This window comes from Daktulosphaira vitifoliae, unplaced genomic scaffold (assembly GCF_025091365.1).
Source record: "Daktulosphaira vitifoliae isolate Bord-2020 unplaced genomic scaffold, ASM2509136v1 Scaffold_1, whole genome shotgun sequence".
Classification (NCBI taxonomy): Eukaryota; Metazoa; Arthropoda; class Insecta; order Hemiptera; family Phylloxeridae; genus Daktulosphaira; species Daktulosphaira vitifoliae.
Genome location: NW_026099572.1, coordinates 86840654 through 86856826, shown reverse-complemented (window position 1 = coordinate 86856826; position 16173 = coordinate 86840654). Strand labels below are relative to the sequence as shown.

The following is a 16173-nucleotide window of genomic DNA, read 5'->3' as shown; positions in this document are numbered from 1 at the left end:
ATGATTTAACGTTTACAATAGAACTTTTACAGAATTTTGTGTTTATTTTTTCAAAATTTTTACGCAAAATACACGTAAAGAATATAACATATATGTCGATGACTTTCTACTGAAAACTTTCCGTTGTGCAAAAACCAGCTAATGCGACGAAAAATAGAAGTATTTACAAAATAAGTTGAATATCTAATAATGAATTTATATTAATAAATATAAGTTAAAGTATTTAAAAAGCTAAAAATTGTACAATTTTTGTATAATACATAAACTAATTACTGATATATTTTCATTTTTCATGATATTCGAAAAAATATTATTTCCTTTTTTTTAGGTTAAATATTACACAGTATATATATTATATTTTCTAGTTATTATTGAATTAACAACTTTAATATTTATATAAAATATCAGATAATATAAATAAATGAATTATATGGAAATACTATGTCATTAAAATCTATAATTAAGTGTATTATTGATTGATCTGCATACTTACTTGTATCCCAATATATTACATATTATAACGGGTGACAACGTAGGATCCCAACTCTGTATACATGCTGGTCGCCATGAGGTGGTGTTTGGAGTGTACAGTTCCAAAGTTCCTTCTCCCCTCTCACCCATTTGACCATTCAATCGGACTGTAATTGAATACATATTAAAGTCTTCCAAATAACATAACTATATCATACATTTTTATAGTTCATTATTTTTCTTACCACAATTCCGTTCGTCTTGGCCCCATTCGCAATCTGACACGCCATTACAAATATGTTCAGTAGCGATGCATTTTCCAGCGCCACAAAACAATTGATCTATCGTAAAAATACATTTTTATTTATTAATAAACATAGTGCAATATTCACAAAAATTGTAATATATTTTGTGGAAACAGAATCAGCAGTGATTGGAACGTTCACTATAAAATAGAATTTGTTCACGTTTACATTCAATGTGTAAAAATGGAACTCGTTTATTGTGGTGATCATTAAATTTTTTTATTCATGAATAGTTTACTTATAGTCTAAACATAAATAAAAACGATTAGTTTAAACGATTTAATTCAGACAAATTTATATATTCACAAAAAAGATATAAAAGTCATATCAAAGTGGCGTAATTGTGGTTTGTTACAGAGGGGGCATATATAAAAAAAAAATTTCACTACCTTTAAAAAAAAAAAAAAAAAAAAAAATTATATCCTCATATAGATATTTTTGCTCTGGGTAGATCTATACGCCTAACTAATTCTTAATTGCTCCCTTGCATACCTTAGAATGAAATATTTTGTAATATTATAAATATGTATTAATATACATACACATAATAGTGTATTTATTATACATTAAATATTTTTCAAATTATTGTCATATTAATTTCTATGGTCAGTAGTATAATGCGCACGTTTTTTATTTGAATCAATAATAAATTAAAGAAAATAAATATAAATATACAAAGCGATTTCATCGCTCATGAAATACTAAGCAATTTTTAACAAATAGGAGCAAGTTAATCAATGTACTAATGCTCTGCGTATTGTTTTATGTGTCTTCATAGTTTTAGAAGTCCCAATAATTAAATCAACATTCGAAAATGTATGATAACAGTGCCTTTAGCCAATAAAGTACCTTATCATATAACGCGTATAATTTGTTACTAAGTTTTATGAAGCGATTATATTATTAAAATTATTGGAAAATGAAAACTGTAATAACTGTAACATCAAAATTTCAAAAATATGGCCTGACCGATAGCTAAATGACATGATGTTGAATTCAGATACGTTTTCAGAATTCTTATCGCATCAGTAGTTTCGTCGTACTGATGGAACAAAAACAGGTTGTTTTTTACTAAAAAGCGGTCGGTACCCAGACGCCTTAATTATGTAAATATCTTTATTTGTTCTAATTGAAAAAATGAATGTGGTTCGCCAAATATGTATGTGAACGTATTAACGACGTTCATTTCAAACACTTACGGTCAATATATCTAAAATGAAATATATTGTTTTTAAAATCTGATCAATACTTCAGTAAAGTTAATAATAATAACGTAAAATTGGCAATTACCCATGTGCTATTTTGAACCTTTCTTTTATCCATATAATTTACATTTCGATTAAATTTTAAAGGGAATCCATAATAATTATAGTGAGTGGTGGGAGGCTGAGTGCCCTTATGTCCTCCCACATTTAAATCTCTACTTTTATAAAATATTCATTATTCCTAATGGTTATACCAATTAGGTCTGTGATTAATAAACCATTCGTCCTACACATGAAAATTCTAAGTAAAGTTAAGAGAAAATGTTAAATTAATACGATTAGTTTATTAATATAAAAAGATGTAATTTTCTGTTTAAATTTTACATAAATAATAATAATAATTCCCATTAAGTTGAATTTTCCATATTTAAAAATAATCATGTACTTTTATGTTTACGGAAGATGAATCAATTATTTTTTTCTACTGTATAAAATAATAAATTTTTATCGAGATTCTCAACAGCCGTGATCGTCTAGTGGTTAGGACATTGCGTTGTGGCCGCAATAACCCAGGTTCGAATCCTGGTCACGGCACAACATTTTTGTCATTTTTTTATTTTAAGTAGTACTTCATTGAAAAGTACTATTATTACGACATTTACTAAACATATTTTGTAAATGTAATGTGATCTGGTTTTTGATCTTAAAATCACAAAATCCTGCATGACTAAATTTGTTTGGTTCAATTCAAATTCATATAAGTAATAGTGTAGTATGATAAATGGAATCTTTGTATTACAAGTGTGGAAATTGTTTTGATATCGTATATTCATCATTATTAGCTAATATAAAAATATTATAAGTGATTTTAAACGTAATAATACAATTTTATTTAAAAAATTAAAATAAAAAAATTAATATTACTTGTAAAGTTTGGGTGGGTTTTATATTAGATGAGAGGCACAAACCCATCCCAACCATGCTATGCCGAGAACGAATTATTTTTCGCTCGAAATCAGTAAAAAGTGACTACAATTTTATCAATTTTCCAGTTCAGTATTAATTTTTATAGTTTTTATGGAAGAATGTCAATTGAAAAAACACCACGGAGGTATGCGGCCAGGATTGTTACGTTTTAAACGTGTTTAAAACACAAAAATATTCAAATTTACATTGATCTTATGGACGTTTTAAACTGTTTACTTATGATTTAAACAGGTTTTTTTAAAAATATGTTTCTTAAAAACTCTGGAAGTGGCATAGTTGAGACAAGTGTAGATGATATTTAACAGTGATTAATATCACTATAGTAAAAAACGTTTTAATTTGAATTAGTTAAAGTGCACATTAGTTTGTATATTTGTGATTTTCCAATTTCTATGTTTAAAAATTACACTCAAATATTAAATGCTTATTAGAATATTTGTTTAATTGATATTAAAATTTTTGTTATTTTTTTTTTTAAATAATTGAATTTTTTTATTTTAACCGTCAACTTCTCATATAAGAATAATTTTGGGACAACAATTTTTTTTATACTCTAGTATACTTCAAAATCTTTAACTTAATATAGGTTAAAAAAGAGCAGACGATGCCGAACATTTTTAAATTGAATTGAAAAATATATTTACATACGTGGGTGGTCTGTTTCAAACCCTTCCTGTACTTAGATTTTACATTAGATTTTCATAAAAAACATACTATAAGAAAGATCTATTAATGTTTTTGTTCAATGTCTCTTGTAAAATCTATTAAAAAATCATTAAAATCATTAAAATCAGTATTTTTAAAATACAGTGAAAAAAAATTTGAAAATAACATTTATTTTGATAGTTTAAGATATTTCTAATATTGGAGAATTTTTTTTTCAAATTGTCAGCACTAATAAGTTCAACTAGATTAAAATTGGATTCTATTGACGCATAAATCAACGAAATTGATTTAGTGAAAGCAAAGAATTTTTTAATTATGTCCTTGGCATTGCATATTAAAATTCTGCGATTTTATTGTAAATATATAAAAATATATTAGTTTATTATTCTAAGACAAAGGATAATTAATAATTAATTAAACTTTATTTTACTGTTTTAAATGAAAATAAATGTACAAATTAATTGGCTTATAAGCATATAATACTACTAATTTAATTATACGATATAAACAATATTATTAATGTTATGTTCAAGTGTACATACAAATTCTAAAAAGCCCTTTAAGATCTAAATATTATTACACAATATTTAAAAATAGTAATTATGTAACCAATTAACGTATTTGACGATTCTTGAAGCCTATTTGAATAGTATGTTAGAAGCCAAATGTAAAGATATTTTTGAATATACAGTAATTGCGTTAAAAAATGACACAGATAAGTTGAACTAATTTAATTTAACTTTTAAAAGTACAACTTAAGAAATTTATAGTAAAATATCATAAATAGTATAGTACTATGACCAAGCCCAACCAAGCTTAAAAATTTTTATGTATAACAAAAAATTATATCAAGAAAATAATGAAATTTTAAGTATATATATATATATAAATGTATTCTTGTAAATTTTTAATAAATTTGCGTAAAAATTAGTAGAATATAGAGTTAAAAAATTTATTTTGATAAAATCGATTTTGGTCTCATAACTTTAACATAAAACTGTAAATATTGAAATTATATCGATATTCAATAATCGATGTTTGATTCTTACTAATTACATTATATTTAAAATTAGACACAAATTAACTAACGTTAAATGAAAGAATAAAAATTATTGCTCAAAAGTGATTGTTTTGATTTTTGAAAAATTTTTTACTATGTCAAAATTTTTATCATTAGATACTTTTGTTTTGATACTTGTATGTCTAGCTTTGTTCAAGAACTTTAAAATCAGCCTATTACATTAATTAAAATTGAAGCAGTAGTTTTGTAAATAATTGAAAATAAGTTTTTAATAAACTTAGAAACTGAATGAATTTGTTGAAATGCTATTTTTTTTATAGTCATTAAATTCATATCTCTCCTTAATTATAGGAAGTTGGAAGAAATTTATGTTATTTTAAATTGTTTGTAGGTGACACGTATATCTATTCCTATTAAAGTAACATTTCTATAATTAGTCGTAGTTTCATTGATGATATTTATTTAATAAATAATTATCATTAAACCTTATAAATCTTATAAAACATTATTATTGCAAAGATGTTTATATAAAAAAAAAAAAATAAATTTCGACTTAACCTTTTAAAAATACATTTTTTTAATAAAAGTAAAATAATTAGTATGGTTTATGGGTTGAGTGATTGATCATCGACCTAGTGAGGAAGACTTGTGGCAGTCGTGGATTTTTATTTAAAGTTCGACTATAAAATAATTATAGATTAGTTAATTTATTTATTTACTCAATAAAATGAATAAACAAATAAATGAACTTTTTTTGTGTGAAAAAGAAAAATAGTTAATTTGCTAGTTTTTAGGCGGTACATAATTACATTTTTTTTATCTTTTTCTTTATATTACTTTATCACATTCAAGAAATTGTATATTAAATGTAAAACTGTTTATGCCAACATTAGTAATATTAATAAATCAAACATTTATTTACTAACAATATTTAAAAGTGATATAAAAATGTCAAAAATTGACTTGTCCCTATTTCCTTCAAAATTGTCTAAATATAATTAGTTATCTATTTATACATATGTACTACTATTTTTCTTATTTTATTACTGTATCCTTAGTAATATTTAAGTATAATTAATATTTTAAAAAACAGTTAAAAGAAAAAAATTTACCACTGGATTTTTAAATATTATTATTGTATTTAAGTATTATTAATGAGAGATTTATTTATAAGATAACAATTAAAATAGGTTAGTGTAAAAACAAAGAAGTAAAATTAGTTTTAAATGTAAATGAGAATACATAGAGATATATGTCTGTGATTTTTTTGACGATGGTAACATTTACTTCTTTAAATAAAATAGTAAGATTTTATTATAAGAATGCAATTTTTTTTAAGTTATTTTTTTTGAAAATGTAAATCTTATACTTACACGTTATGTATTTTGCTTGGAAAATTTTTTTTTAGGAACGTGAAAATCATTCCTATGAAAATTATCTTACACATTTTTATAAAGGAAATTGAATTTTTGTTTACTTTTTAAAGTGGGCAAGAAAATTTTGTTGATTTTGTATATTGACATGATGTAATGGATTACTGTCGAAATAAATATGAGTGTGGGCAGTAAAACTCGATCATTTTTCCAAGTAGAATTGATATTGTCTACTTAAAAACTAATAAGAAGTATACTAAGCTCTTTATAATCTTATTGTTAACAGTACCCTTGATAGAGTAGAAGATACTTTAAACTGTTCAAAATTGTAATTAGGTAGAGTTTGTAAAACTTATTTAATGTATACATATTATTTCTATAAGTATGATGAACATTTTTTTTTATTAATATGTATTATTAAAAAAATTAAATTTATTAATTGATGGCTTTTATTTATTATTATTATAATAAAATATGTAATGAGTGACTTAATTAGTTAAGTCTTAGAGTTTTTTTATTGTACTTTTATACAATAGTGGGTATTAACTAGTTTAAAATTAAGGTTAAGTTAAATAGTAAATTTTTTTTAAACTTTTCAACTTAACTAGTTAATTATTTTTCTAATAAACTTTTCAACTTAACTAATTTAATTTTCCATTGAAATAATTTAGCTTTTTTCAGTTGATTATTAAATTAATAGTTAAACTAAAGTCAATATTTCATAAAAAAATGTATGTCTTTATACGCTTTATACATGGTTTAATTAAAAAAAATAGGGAAATTTCTCCTCCAAATGTTATATTTATATAATAATAATTATAACTTTCTAGATTTTTTCAAAAGTGTATATGATTTTTAACTGATTTTGTTTAATAACTAGTTTTAAAGATAAAATAGTGCAACAAACACAAAAATGTACAAAACAAATAAAAAATTGTTTTGTTATTATTAATATTTTTTCTAAGTTTAAAAGGTATGATGAGTTGCATGATAAATTGAGCATTAAAAGGTACATTAATATAATAGAGGATATGTATGATGGCACTTTTACTAGGGTAAAAAGTGTAGGAGGAATAACAAAAGGTTTTAGGGTAAGAGTGCACCAAGATTCTTCTTTAAGCCCTTACTTATTTTTTATAATGATATAATGATATTTAAGTATTAAGGATCAGTTATGCAAAAGAGCGTTGGTATTGACGGGGATGTAAGACATAGGATTAAGTGCGGGTGGTTAGAGTAAAGAGAAGAGTCTGGTGTGTTACGCGATAAGAGAATTCTAATAAGGTTGCAAGTTAAGTTCTATAAGACTGTAGTGAGACCAGAAATTATGTATGGTTCATAGAGTTGGGTGGTTGACAAGAAAGTAGAGCAGATAATAAATGTAGCAGAGATGAGAATGCTTAAATGAATGAGTGGAGTGACTAGAGAAGATAGGATAAGGAACAAACATATAAAAGGGAGTAAAGGTGTAGCGTCAATCGTGGATAAAATAAGAAAAAATAGACTTAGATGGTTTGGTCATGTTATGTGGAGAGTGGAATCGGAAACTGTAAGACAGTTATATAAATGAATGTTGAAGGAAGAAGATGTAGAGGAAGATTAAAAATGAGAAAGAAGGATATTATTGAATTTGATATGAGGACGACTGATGTAAACGTAGATAATGTAAGAGATCGTGTTAAGTGGAAATTTAGGATAAGGGTGGCCCAACCCCAGTAGTTTAGATTACGGCGAGGAAAAAGAAGAGGAAGATTCAACTTTAAAAATTGAAAATCGATTGTTAACATTCTCTAATATTACCATCCAATAAAAAATTATTTTAAGAGATTTTAGCCAGAAAATTAATTTTAAATGAAATAAACTTTTTTCAAACTAGTTAGATTAAAATAAAATTTTAACTTAGCTAATTAAATTTATAATTTGTTAACTTTTAACTGTTAATTTATCGACATTGATCATACTTAACTTAACCTAACTTGAGTTAATTATTTCCATTAACTTTCCATCTTTGATTTTATATATAATTAAGAAATGATTAAAGAATTTAATTATAATTATTTAAATCGGAGCATTTACCAAGTTTTACTAAACATTTTTGTACATAATTTTTTAAAAAGTTCAAATTCGATTTTTTTAAAATTCTAATCAAAGTACTTTTAAAATAAATTGTAAAAATACTTACCAGGGCATTGTGAACATTTCATTTCGTCAGTATGATCTTCACAATCAAAATGACCATCACATCTCCAATCTGAAGGAATACACCGTTTTTTATCACATTTAAAGCCTTCTCGACAATCTAAAAAATAAATTTTTGTAAGGCTTTTAATTAAATTTATTGTTAAAAACTTGATACATAAATAAATGTTAATTCAATCAAAACGTAAAGGATTTTTTTTGAAGTTAAGCGTAAAAATATACTTTAAAAACACTTACGCCCTAATGATTTCATTTTTTTTACATTTGCTACTTCTTTATGACCAACACAAAAGACGTGTGGGTTGTCTATGTCGTTTGGAAATTGTGAACATTGTCGGTGTTCATAATAAGCTTCAAATATGTCAAAAAAAAATCCACAGCTACGAATTGTTTCTAACATAGTATTGACAATATTTGGTTAATACTTCAGATTAAAATTATTTTTTTTTAATATTATTACCATAGCAAAGTGATTGGCATGGTTTTACTCTTCGATTTCCACAACCCTTTGATACAAACAATGAACAAAAGTACAAAGCTGTGAGTTCATAACATCGGACATTGACTACAGATTCCAGTGCTATCATTTCTTTAGCGTCCTTCACCAGTTAAAAACGAAGATTTTATTTTCATAAGTCAAACATTGTAAATCATCATTTGATTTTTAATAAATATTAAAGAAATTGTAGTACCGCTTATTTATTGTGTAATTTAAAACTTTTTCCGAAGAAATAAAGTTTTAAATTAAAAAATGTATTTAAAAAACGTTATTTTTTCATAATAAATGTCTTGAATATTTTTAAAATCAACTAAGCATGTACTTACATTTTCTTATCATAAAGAAAATACTATTTTCAATTGCAACTACATAATAAGCTCTTTAAATTGATATGAATAAAATAATTACGTATTCTTTCTTGAAGGGTACAGTGTGCAGGAACTGTGCTAAAGTGGAAGTGACGTTTTGGCAAAAAGACGGTAGGCAAGTGCCTGTGCATTAAATTGTGCATTAGTTGTGATTAGAGATGTAAAAAAACGTTTTTTTTTATAAAAAAAAAATTGAATTAGTTTCTTTAAAAAAAAAAAAAAATATATTAAAAAAAAACTTTTTTTTACATACCTAGTGCTGTTTAACAATAAAATAAACAACTTAAGCTACTGTTTCGTGAATATATACGCTAATATAATTTACTTTGAATAATATAAAGAAGTGTTTTAATGGGAATATCCATTTGAGCTCCATGTTATTTTTTATAAGATAAAATATAGTAGATTGCTAAAAATGAAATTCAATAGGGTGCCTAGATGTTTTAAAAATCGATCGTCAGTCTAAATTAATTAAATCGCGTGGTCGGTCTTTGTTCGTTTAATAGCATTTATACGTTATTATAACAATATTATGAAAGGTAACCACCATCCAGTGTTAAATAAATTATATATATATTAATTATATATAAATTATATATTAACATGAATATATAATCATTAAAACAATCGATTACTATTTATCAATGGGAGAATATATATATATTATTTATTATTATTATTTGTAAGTAGCCTCTCATTGATAAATATTAATCCATTGTTTTAATCCTTCAGAGCTCAAATGAATTGTAGAATTGTAAAAATAAAAATAATTTATTATATAATTTAAAGTCCAGTGTCGAATTGTCTCATGTTTGGACCCTCACCATATAATATACAGTTGGAAATACAGTACAGTATTTAAGAATTTATAATGGAAAGGGGGTTTTCATAAATTCCAGAATGCAAAGCAGTGAGAAATCACTCCTCTGCATCTGGAATTGCTTGGGAAGTCATTGACTATGGTCCTGTAATATTTGAAAATATCTAATAGACTCTGGTGATTCTCGGCTAGTAGGGTGGACCAAATCGACACTGACAAAGTACGTATAATCATGCAAATACGTGTAATTAATAATAATTTATTATTTTTTATTTGTGATCTCTATTTTTAAACATTTTATTTAACTAATAAATGATCACATATTTTTTTTTTATTATAACAACTACAATATATATAAAAAAATTATTTGGTTTTTAAATTACTTTTGGCGTAATCGGTAAGACTAGGAATGGGGTGTACAAATGGAATGTCGTACGATGAAGCTGTGACAACTGAAAAAACACATAGTTGGATTTCAATATATATCAAACCAAGGCTGGGCATGTCAACACATTTTCAACTCGTTATGTTAATTTTAGAAAGATTAAGTTAAGGAGTAACTAAAAGTAACTGGCCAAAAAAAAAAAATTAATAAATCAATACATTTTTTTTTCTTAATAATATTAAACATATTATGTTCTTAAAGATTATCGATTAGTATTTTTTCTTAAGTTTTCTCCAAAGATTGAAAAAGATGCTCTGATAATTGTAGTTTATAATCTATAAACCTTTGAGGTTCCTTTTTCATTACTTTTAACTTGTAATAACATTCTCACGAAAGTTTCCTCATGGAAAATAGTAAGAATAGAATTATTTATTACTTTCTACATTGTCACCCTTTTATAAATGAATGTTGAATTTGCACTTGGTATAAACGGTCAATATAAATCACAAATAAAATATTAATAAAAATATACGATTTTTTTGTAAACAACGTGAACGTTTAATTATTATGTTTCAATCAAATTTATTTGTTTCCGAAAATTGCTGATAAAAATCTTTTAAATAGAACCGATTTTATTTGTCATTTGCATTATAATAATATAAAGTAAACTATGAAATGCAAAATGACATTATTTTGATTTTAGACAATAACAATGAACTTAATTCATAGCGCTCTAGTACCCTAACATTTTACTCAGGTAACGGTGTCAACATTCTACAATGCTTTTTGATAATAATGAATATTCAACCATTCTAAATTTAAACATATGAGGTAATATGGTGCACGAGGGGAGTATGTGTTTCTTATTTAGTGTCAGTTCGTATAATTAGTATAGTTTATAGCAATGGTGTTCTCGCAAAAAACCCTTACTTTATTTTAGGGTATACGCTGATTTGTAAACGTTATCTTTCAATATTAAATGTACTTAAGATTTATTTTTTTATGGGTATACGTTAATTAAAAAAAATTTTAGTGGGTATACGCTGTATACCATATAAAACACCACTGGTTAAGCATAACAAAAATATGAAATATTTTGCTAATTCAATGTTCTTACTTCCTATTACCTAATGAGAAATTTCATAATTAATAAAGTAATACACATTATTTTTTGTCTTGGCATTAAAACATATACACTCAAGATAAATGAAATATTATTAGTAGATAGTTATTAGAGAAAAATCGAGCATCGCGAAATAAAAACTCAACGTAACTTTAATACTACTATGCTGAATTAACTTGAAGTTATCTCGTTGTTTAAGTTAAAAAAGTAACAAGGTTAAAAGTCTTCAAAAAAGTTACGAGTTATTTAACTTAATTAAATTAACTTAATATTAATTGTTTAACGAGGTTTAATGTCCAGCCTTATACCAAACATCATGATTTTTCTGGGTTTTAAAGGTTTACCGTTGATTTTAGTTATTGGTTCATCAGCAGTGGTCGTCACCACTCGTAATGGATCTGGTCCATGTTTGTCGGTAGACTTTATGTCTTTTTCTAGACTATTAGTGTCACCATTTCTCACAATGTTTGATGCAATTTTGTTGCCAGCTACAGGTGCCGGATTACTGTCCGGTATACCGACTTAGAAAAGCACAAAATAATTTTTGTTACTTTCATTAAGCGCATTTAACTACTAGACTATTGAAATTACCTCTCACAAAACAAATTAAAAGGGCTGTTATAAATATCAAAATTGCGGCATTGTAGAGAACTTGTCGTCGCTGTAATCTGATGAAAACTTCAGTGACATCGATCGTTTCAGTTCCCATTACCTAATAATACAAAAATGAATACATTTTGAAAAATTCAAGTCATAAAAATATGTTATTAATTTGTTTAACGCGACAAAAATATATTCCATTAAAAATCATTATTTCAGTTTTATATATTTTTTTTCTTTATTACTGTTGTTGGAAATAAATTTATTTCAAAAGAGTTCTTGCAATTATAATAGATATTTATATGAATTCCTATTGTGAAAATGTTGGTATTATCTTATTTCTACTATATAAAATATAATGTTGAAAGCATAAGGCAAACAAGAAATTTCAGTAAAATTTAATTTGGAAAATTATTAATGATCAAGTATTTCCAGAAATGAATGCAATGTTATTCTTATAAAATATCTAGCTAATGCTTTCCGTTACATTTAAATATTTTACTTGCTAATGAGTTAAAATTATTTCTACTTATTATGATATTAGTGTTATTAAGTTTCTTCTTTATGACCTCGATGTTTTTTTTATAATTAGTGTCAAATTAATGGCCTAAATTTGAATGATGTATATATACCCCTATCGTAAAGAAATATTTTTATCAAACTTTAAAATGAATATAGATAAAGATATGCAAGTTCACGACTATGGTATGATACTATTTAACGATTTAAATTTTTCTAAACATTTAAATTTTATTTGTGATAAAACAATTAGAAACCCGGTTTTTTTAAAACGAAACTAAAGTTCAAAAGTGTTTTTAGTATATGAGTTGCTTACAAAATTGGAATACTCAATGAGAATATTAAAAATGTTGCAATTTACATAAAATTCGCACATTAGAGTCTAGACGTAACTTAGTTAATAGCTTGTTTGTATATAAATTATTAAATAACATCGCGCTATGTGTGAAAGAGCCATACATCGAAATTTATAATAAATGCTATTTTGATATAATTTATTATATTTTATCTAAATATGCAAGCAACTTATACATGATTATAATATATATTTCCAAAACAAAGTAGCGCGCAATGTAACTATTATAGAATGTTAAAACATTGAATCCGTTTATCTCACAACAACTTTTGGAGTTACGGCCATTTAGTACTTACAATGCTATATGGTTGATTACCCAAAAATATTAAAAGAAATAGGTTTAAAGGTACCTGTTATTTATACACGTTAACTAATTTTTTTTATGTTCCTATAAGCTCTCATAATTGTGTAACATTTATTTTATTAAATCAATTTTCATATTCTTGTAAGAAATACATTATTTTTATTTTTTTTATGATAGTGTAGATTAACTCAAATCATTTATACTACAATTCTTATGACTTATATTATTTCGAATATGTAGAAATATAATTATGTCTCCAAATGAAAAAATGGTTATATCAAATCACTTACTCTTCAATATTGGTATATTTTAATGATTACTGATTTTTATGTAATATTTTCTTAAAATTTGTTGATAAATGTAAATTATTATTATTTTTTTAACCACGTAATTATATAAAATTTAATGCATGTATACTCATATTTTACCCTTTAAGGGCATATTTAATTAATATGTATATATTTTATAGCTGCCGTTGTTTCACATAATTGTTTATTGTAAATAAACATTGACAAAAAACTAATTTTACTTTTATGTTTTTACCTAAGGAAATACATTTTTAAAAGATACATAGGAATTTTTATGTAACATTATTCACATTTAAGTCTTAAAAACATAGATTATAATTAAAAATAAAATAGCCGAATGAATACAATACAAGATTGCATTTAAAAATATTTTTTGTTATAATAGTAATCGCACTCTTTTTGGTGTAATATTAACTTTCTGTAAAAATTCTCTAACGATAACTTATTTTCTATAAAAATAGTTAAATAAAAGAGTATTTAGTAAGATAAAATTCTTTTATCGTTAAGAAAAAAAATCATTTATTAACTAGGAATTGTTTTTATGAACAGAAAAAGGTTTAATTGCAAGCTTTATAAAACTAATTAAAATTAAGATTTTTTTTTTTTCCAAAACGTTAGTAAATTTAACTAACTTATAATTTGTTGTTGAAACTTCAATTATTAATAAACATCGGAAAATATATCAATAAACTCATAATATTAGTATTTTTTTACTTTTTGAAATTAACGATATATTATTCTTAGATAATACTACATGAGTGGCACTCACTTGATTCATTCTGGATGATTGTTTGGTAATCGCGTAAATTCTCAATATCGTGTGAGTTACATTTGGATTTCAGCTTGAATGATCTTATGTTTTTTATAGTCGCGCGTATTATTAGACTAGAGATTAGTTATAGTAAATATTATCAAAGAGGGGAGGAGAGTGTAGTGGCTATTTTTATATTTTCAGTAATATGTCAATAACAGAAATATTGTTTTTAGTTTCTGATTCTTCATGGAACCAAATATCATTATTATGATTTCTAGTTATTCTAAAATGTTAAATAATATTGAGTTTTTTTAAGTTATAATAATAAATAAAGGAGAAGACAAATACTGGCAATTTTCCATGGGAATATTGTGTACAATACTAGTGCTTTATTGGTATCACATATCTTAGTTGGCGAATATCGCTCTTGAGACTGGCCATGGGATAACTATTAAGTATAATATTTTAATTATAGATTATTAACACGCTAAGTATATTTTCGAATTTTCTTCCTAGACAAAATTATGGTTATTCATTGTAGTATGGTTTGATTTATATGTTTTGGAAGTATATTGTGTAAGATATTACTGGAGAGTAGTAAAATATTTACAACGTAGAAACACTAAAATTATTTATGTGGGATTTAACGTCAGCGACTTTTAAATGATTTTCTGCGGAAAGATTATGGGTTTTATCATGAACGGCGATAATAATTATAATACATCACGCCTCATAGCGTTTTTTGTAAGGACCGCACTTGTAATGATAAACTTGTGACAGGGTGGCAAACAAATAGCGAAAAAAGCACGTATCGCGGTTTGCAGACGTCTTAGTGTGGTACAGTGCTGAGATGCTGACAACACAATGTAAAGTAATCGATCTTGAGTAATATAATTTTCTATAGAAATTTTTTTGTTGCTAAGAAAAACAAGTAAACGGAAACCGATCGGACAGTTTTATGTAAAAATTTGAAGGTCATGTTACAACGGGAACTTATTTTAAAAAGTGAATTTATGTGTAACCCAGCTGAAGTTCAATAAAATCAATTTTCAATGAAAATATCAAATTCAAGGATTTTATTGTACATTATTTTATGAACGGAGTACGGTGTTGTGTTAATATATGACATGACTTCAAATAGATATCTTAGAAAACTATATGATATTGTTAAGAAAAAACGATTCCTATTAAATAGTGAATAATGAAATTACTCGATGTCTTAAAGAGTTTGGTGAGTTTTCTTCAAATTCCACTACTGCTTGTAAACTGGCTGGTGTTGAATGACTCTTCGTCAGTTCAGTACTACTCGAACAAATTTGACCACTATTTGCTGGTGAGAACCGAGCTCGTCCATTCCATTGATCACACACGACATATCGATCTAGTATAAAACGTTTTTTATTTGATCGCGATGGAAGAATTTTATGTGATAGTAGTGGTGTTTCCATGCTTTTTGTTGAATAACCTGGTGAAGAGTTTACACTATACGAGTCACTCCAATGTCCACTATCCTAGGAAACAAAATAGTGTAAAATAGTAAGTAAAAATAGAAAAGTAACAAAGATATAACAAAAATGTAGCAAATATGACAAAATATTTTAATATTTTAAGAAACTAAAATAATATTTAATTTAAATAAAATTATTTATTTATTTTATTTTTTCCGGGCTAATCATAAATTATAATACTATTATGAAATGTGTCGTATTAATACTGTTATATACTTTTATTATTATAAAATTAGAAATATTTAAAATTTTTAACCATATACAAGTGATCAATTCTTATTATATAAAATTAATTTTCTTATAACTATTATAAATTGTATTGATTCATATAATATATTTAAATCTCTGTTGTTAGTTTAATTATTACACTATAATAAATAATATAAACTTTGAAATTATGATG

General features: G+C 24.9%; 1 protein-coding gene and 1 non-coding gene across 2 annotated transcripts in view; one reads left to right on the top strand and one right to left on the bottom strand.

Annotated features, from left to right (window-relative positions):
• LOC126893715 (atrial natriuretic peptide-converting enzyme) overlaps positions 1-16173 on the bottom strand; it is a 38727-nt gene that overhangs the window by 7933 nt on the left and 14621 nt on the right. Inside the window, exons 5-14 of the mRNA XM_050664156.1 lie at positions 15474-15773; positions 12014-12134; positions 11767-11943; positions 10298-10366; positions 9135-9217; positions 8688-8826; positions 8465-8620; positions 8211-8327; positions 717-812; positions 494-638 (exon numbers count right to left, since the gene is read on the bottom strand). Coding sequence (XP_050520113.1) covers positions 494-638; positions 717-812; positions 8211-8327; positions 8465-8620; positions 8688-8826; positions 9135-9217; positions 10298-10366; positions 11767-11943; positions 12014-12134; positions 15474-15773 — 1403 coding nt within the window. The remainder of the gene's footprint in view (positions 1-493; positions 639-716; positions 813-8210; positions 8328-8464; positions 8621-8687; positions 8827-9134; positions 9218-10297; positions 10367-11766; positions 11944-12013; positions 12135-15473; positions 15774-16173) is intronic.
• Positions 2504-2575, top strand: Trnah-gug (transfer RNA histidin (anticodon GUG)). Its single transcript has one exon. It is a non-coding gene; the product is annotated as a tRNA-His (tRNA).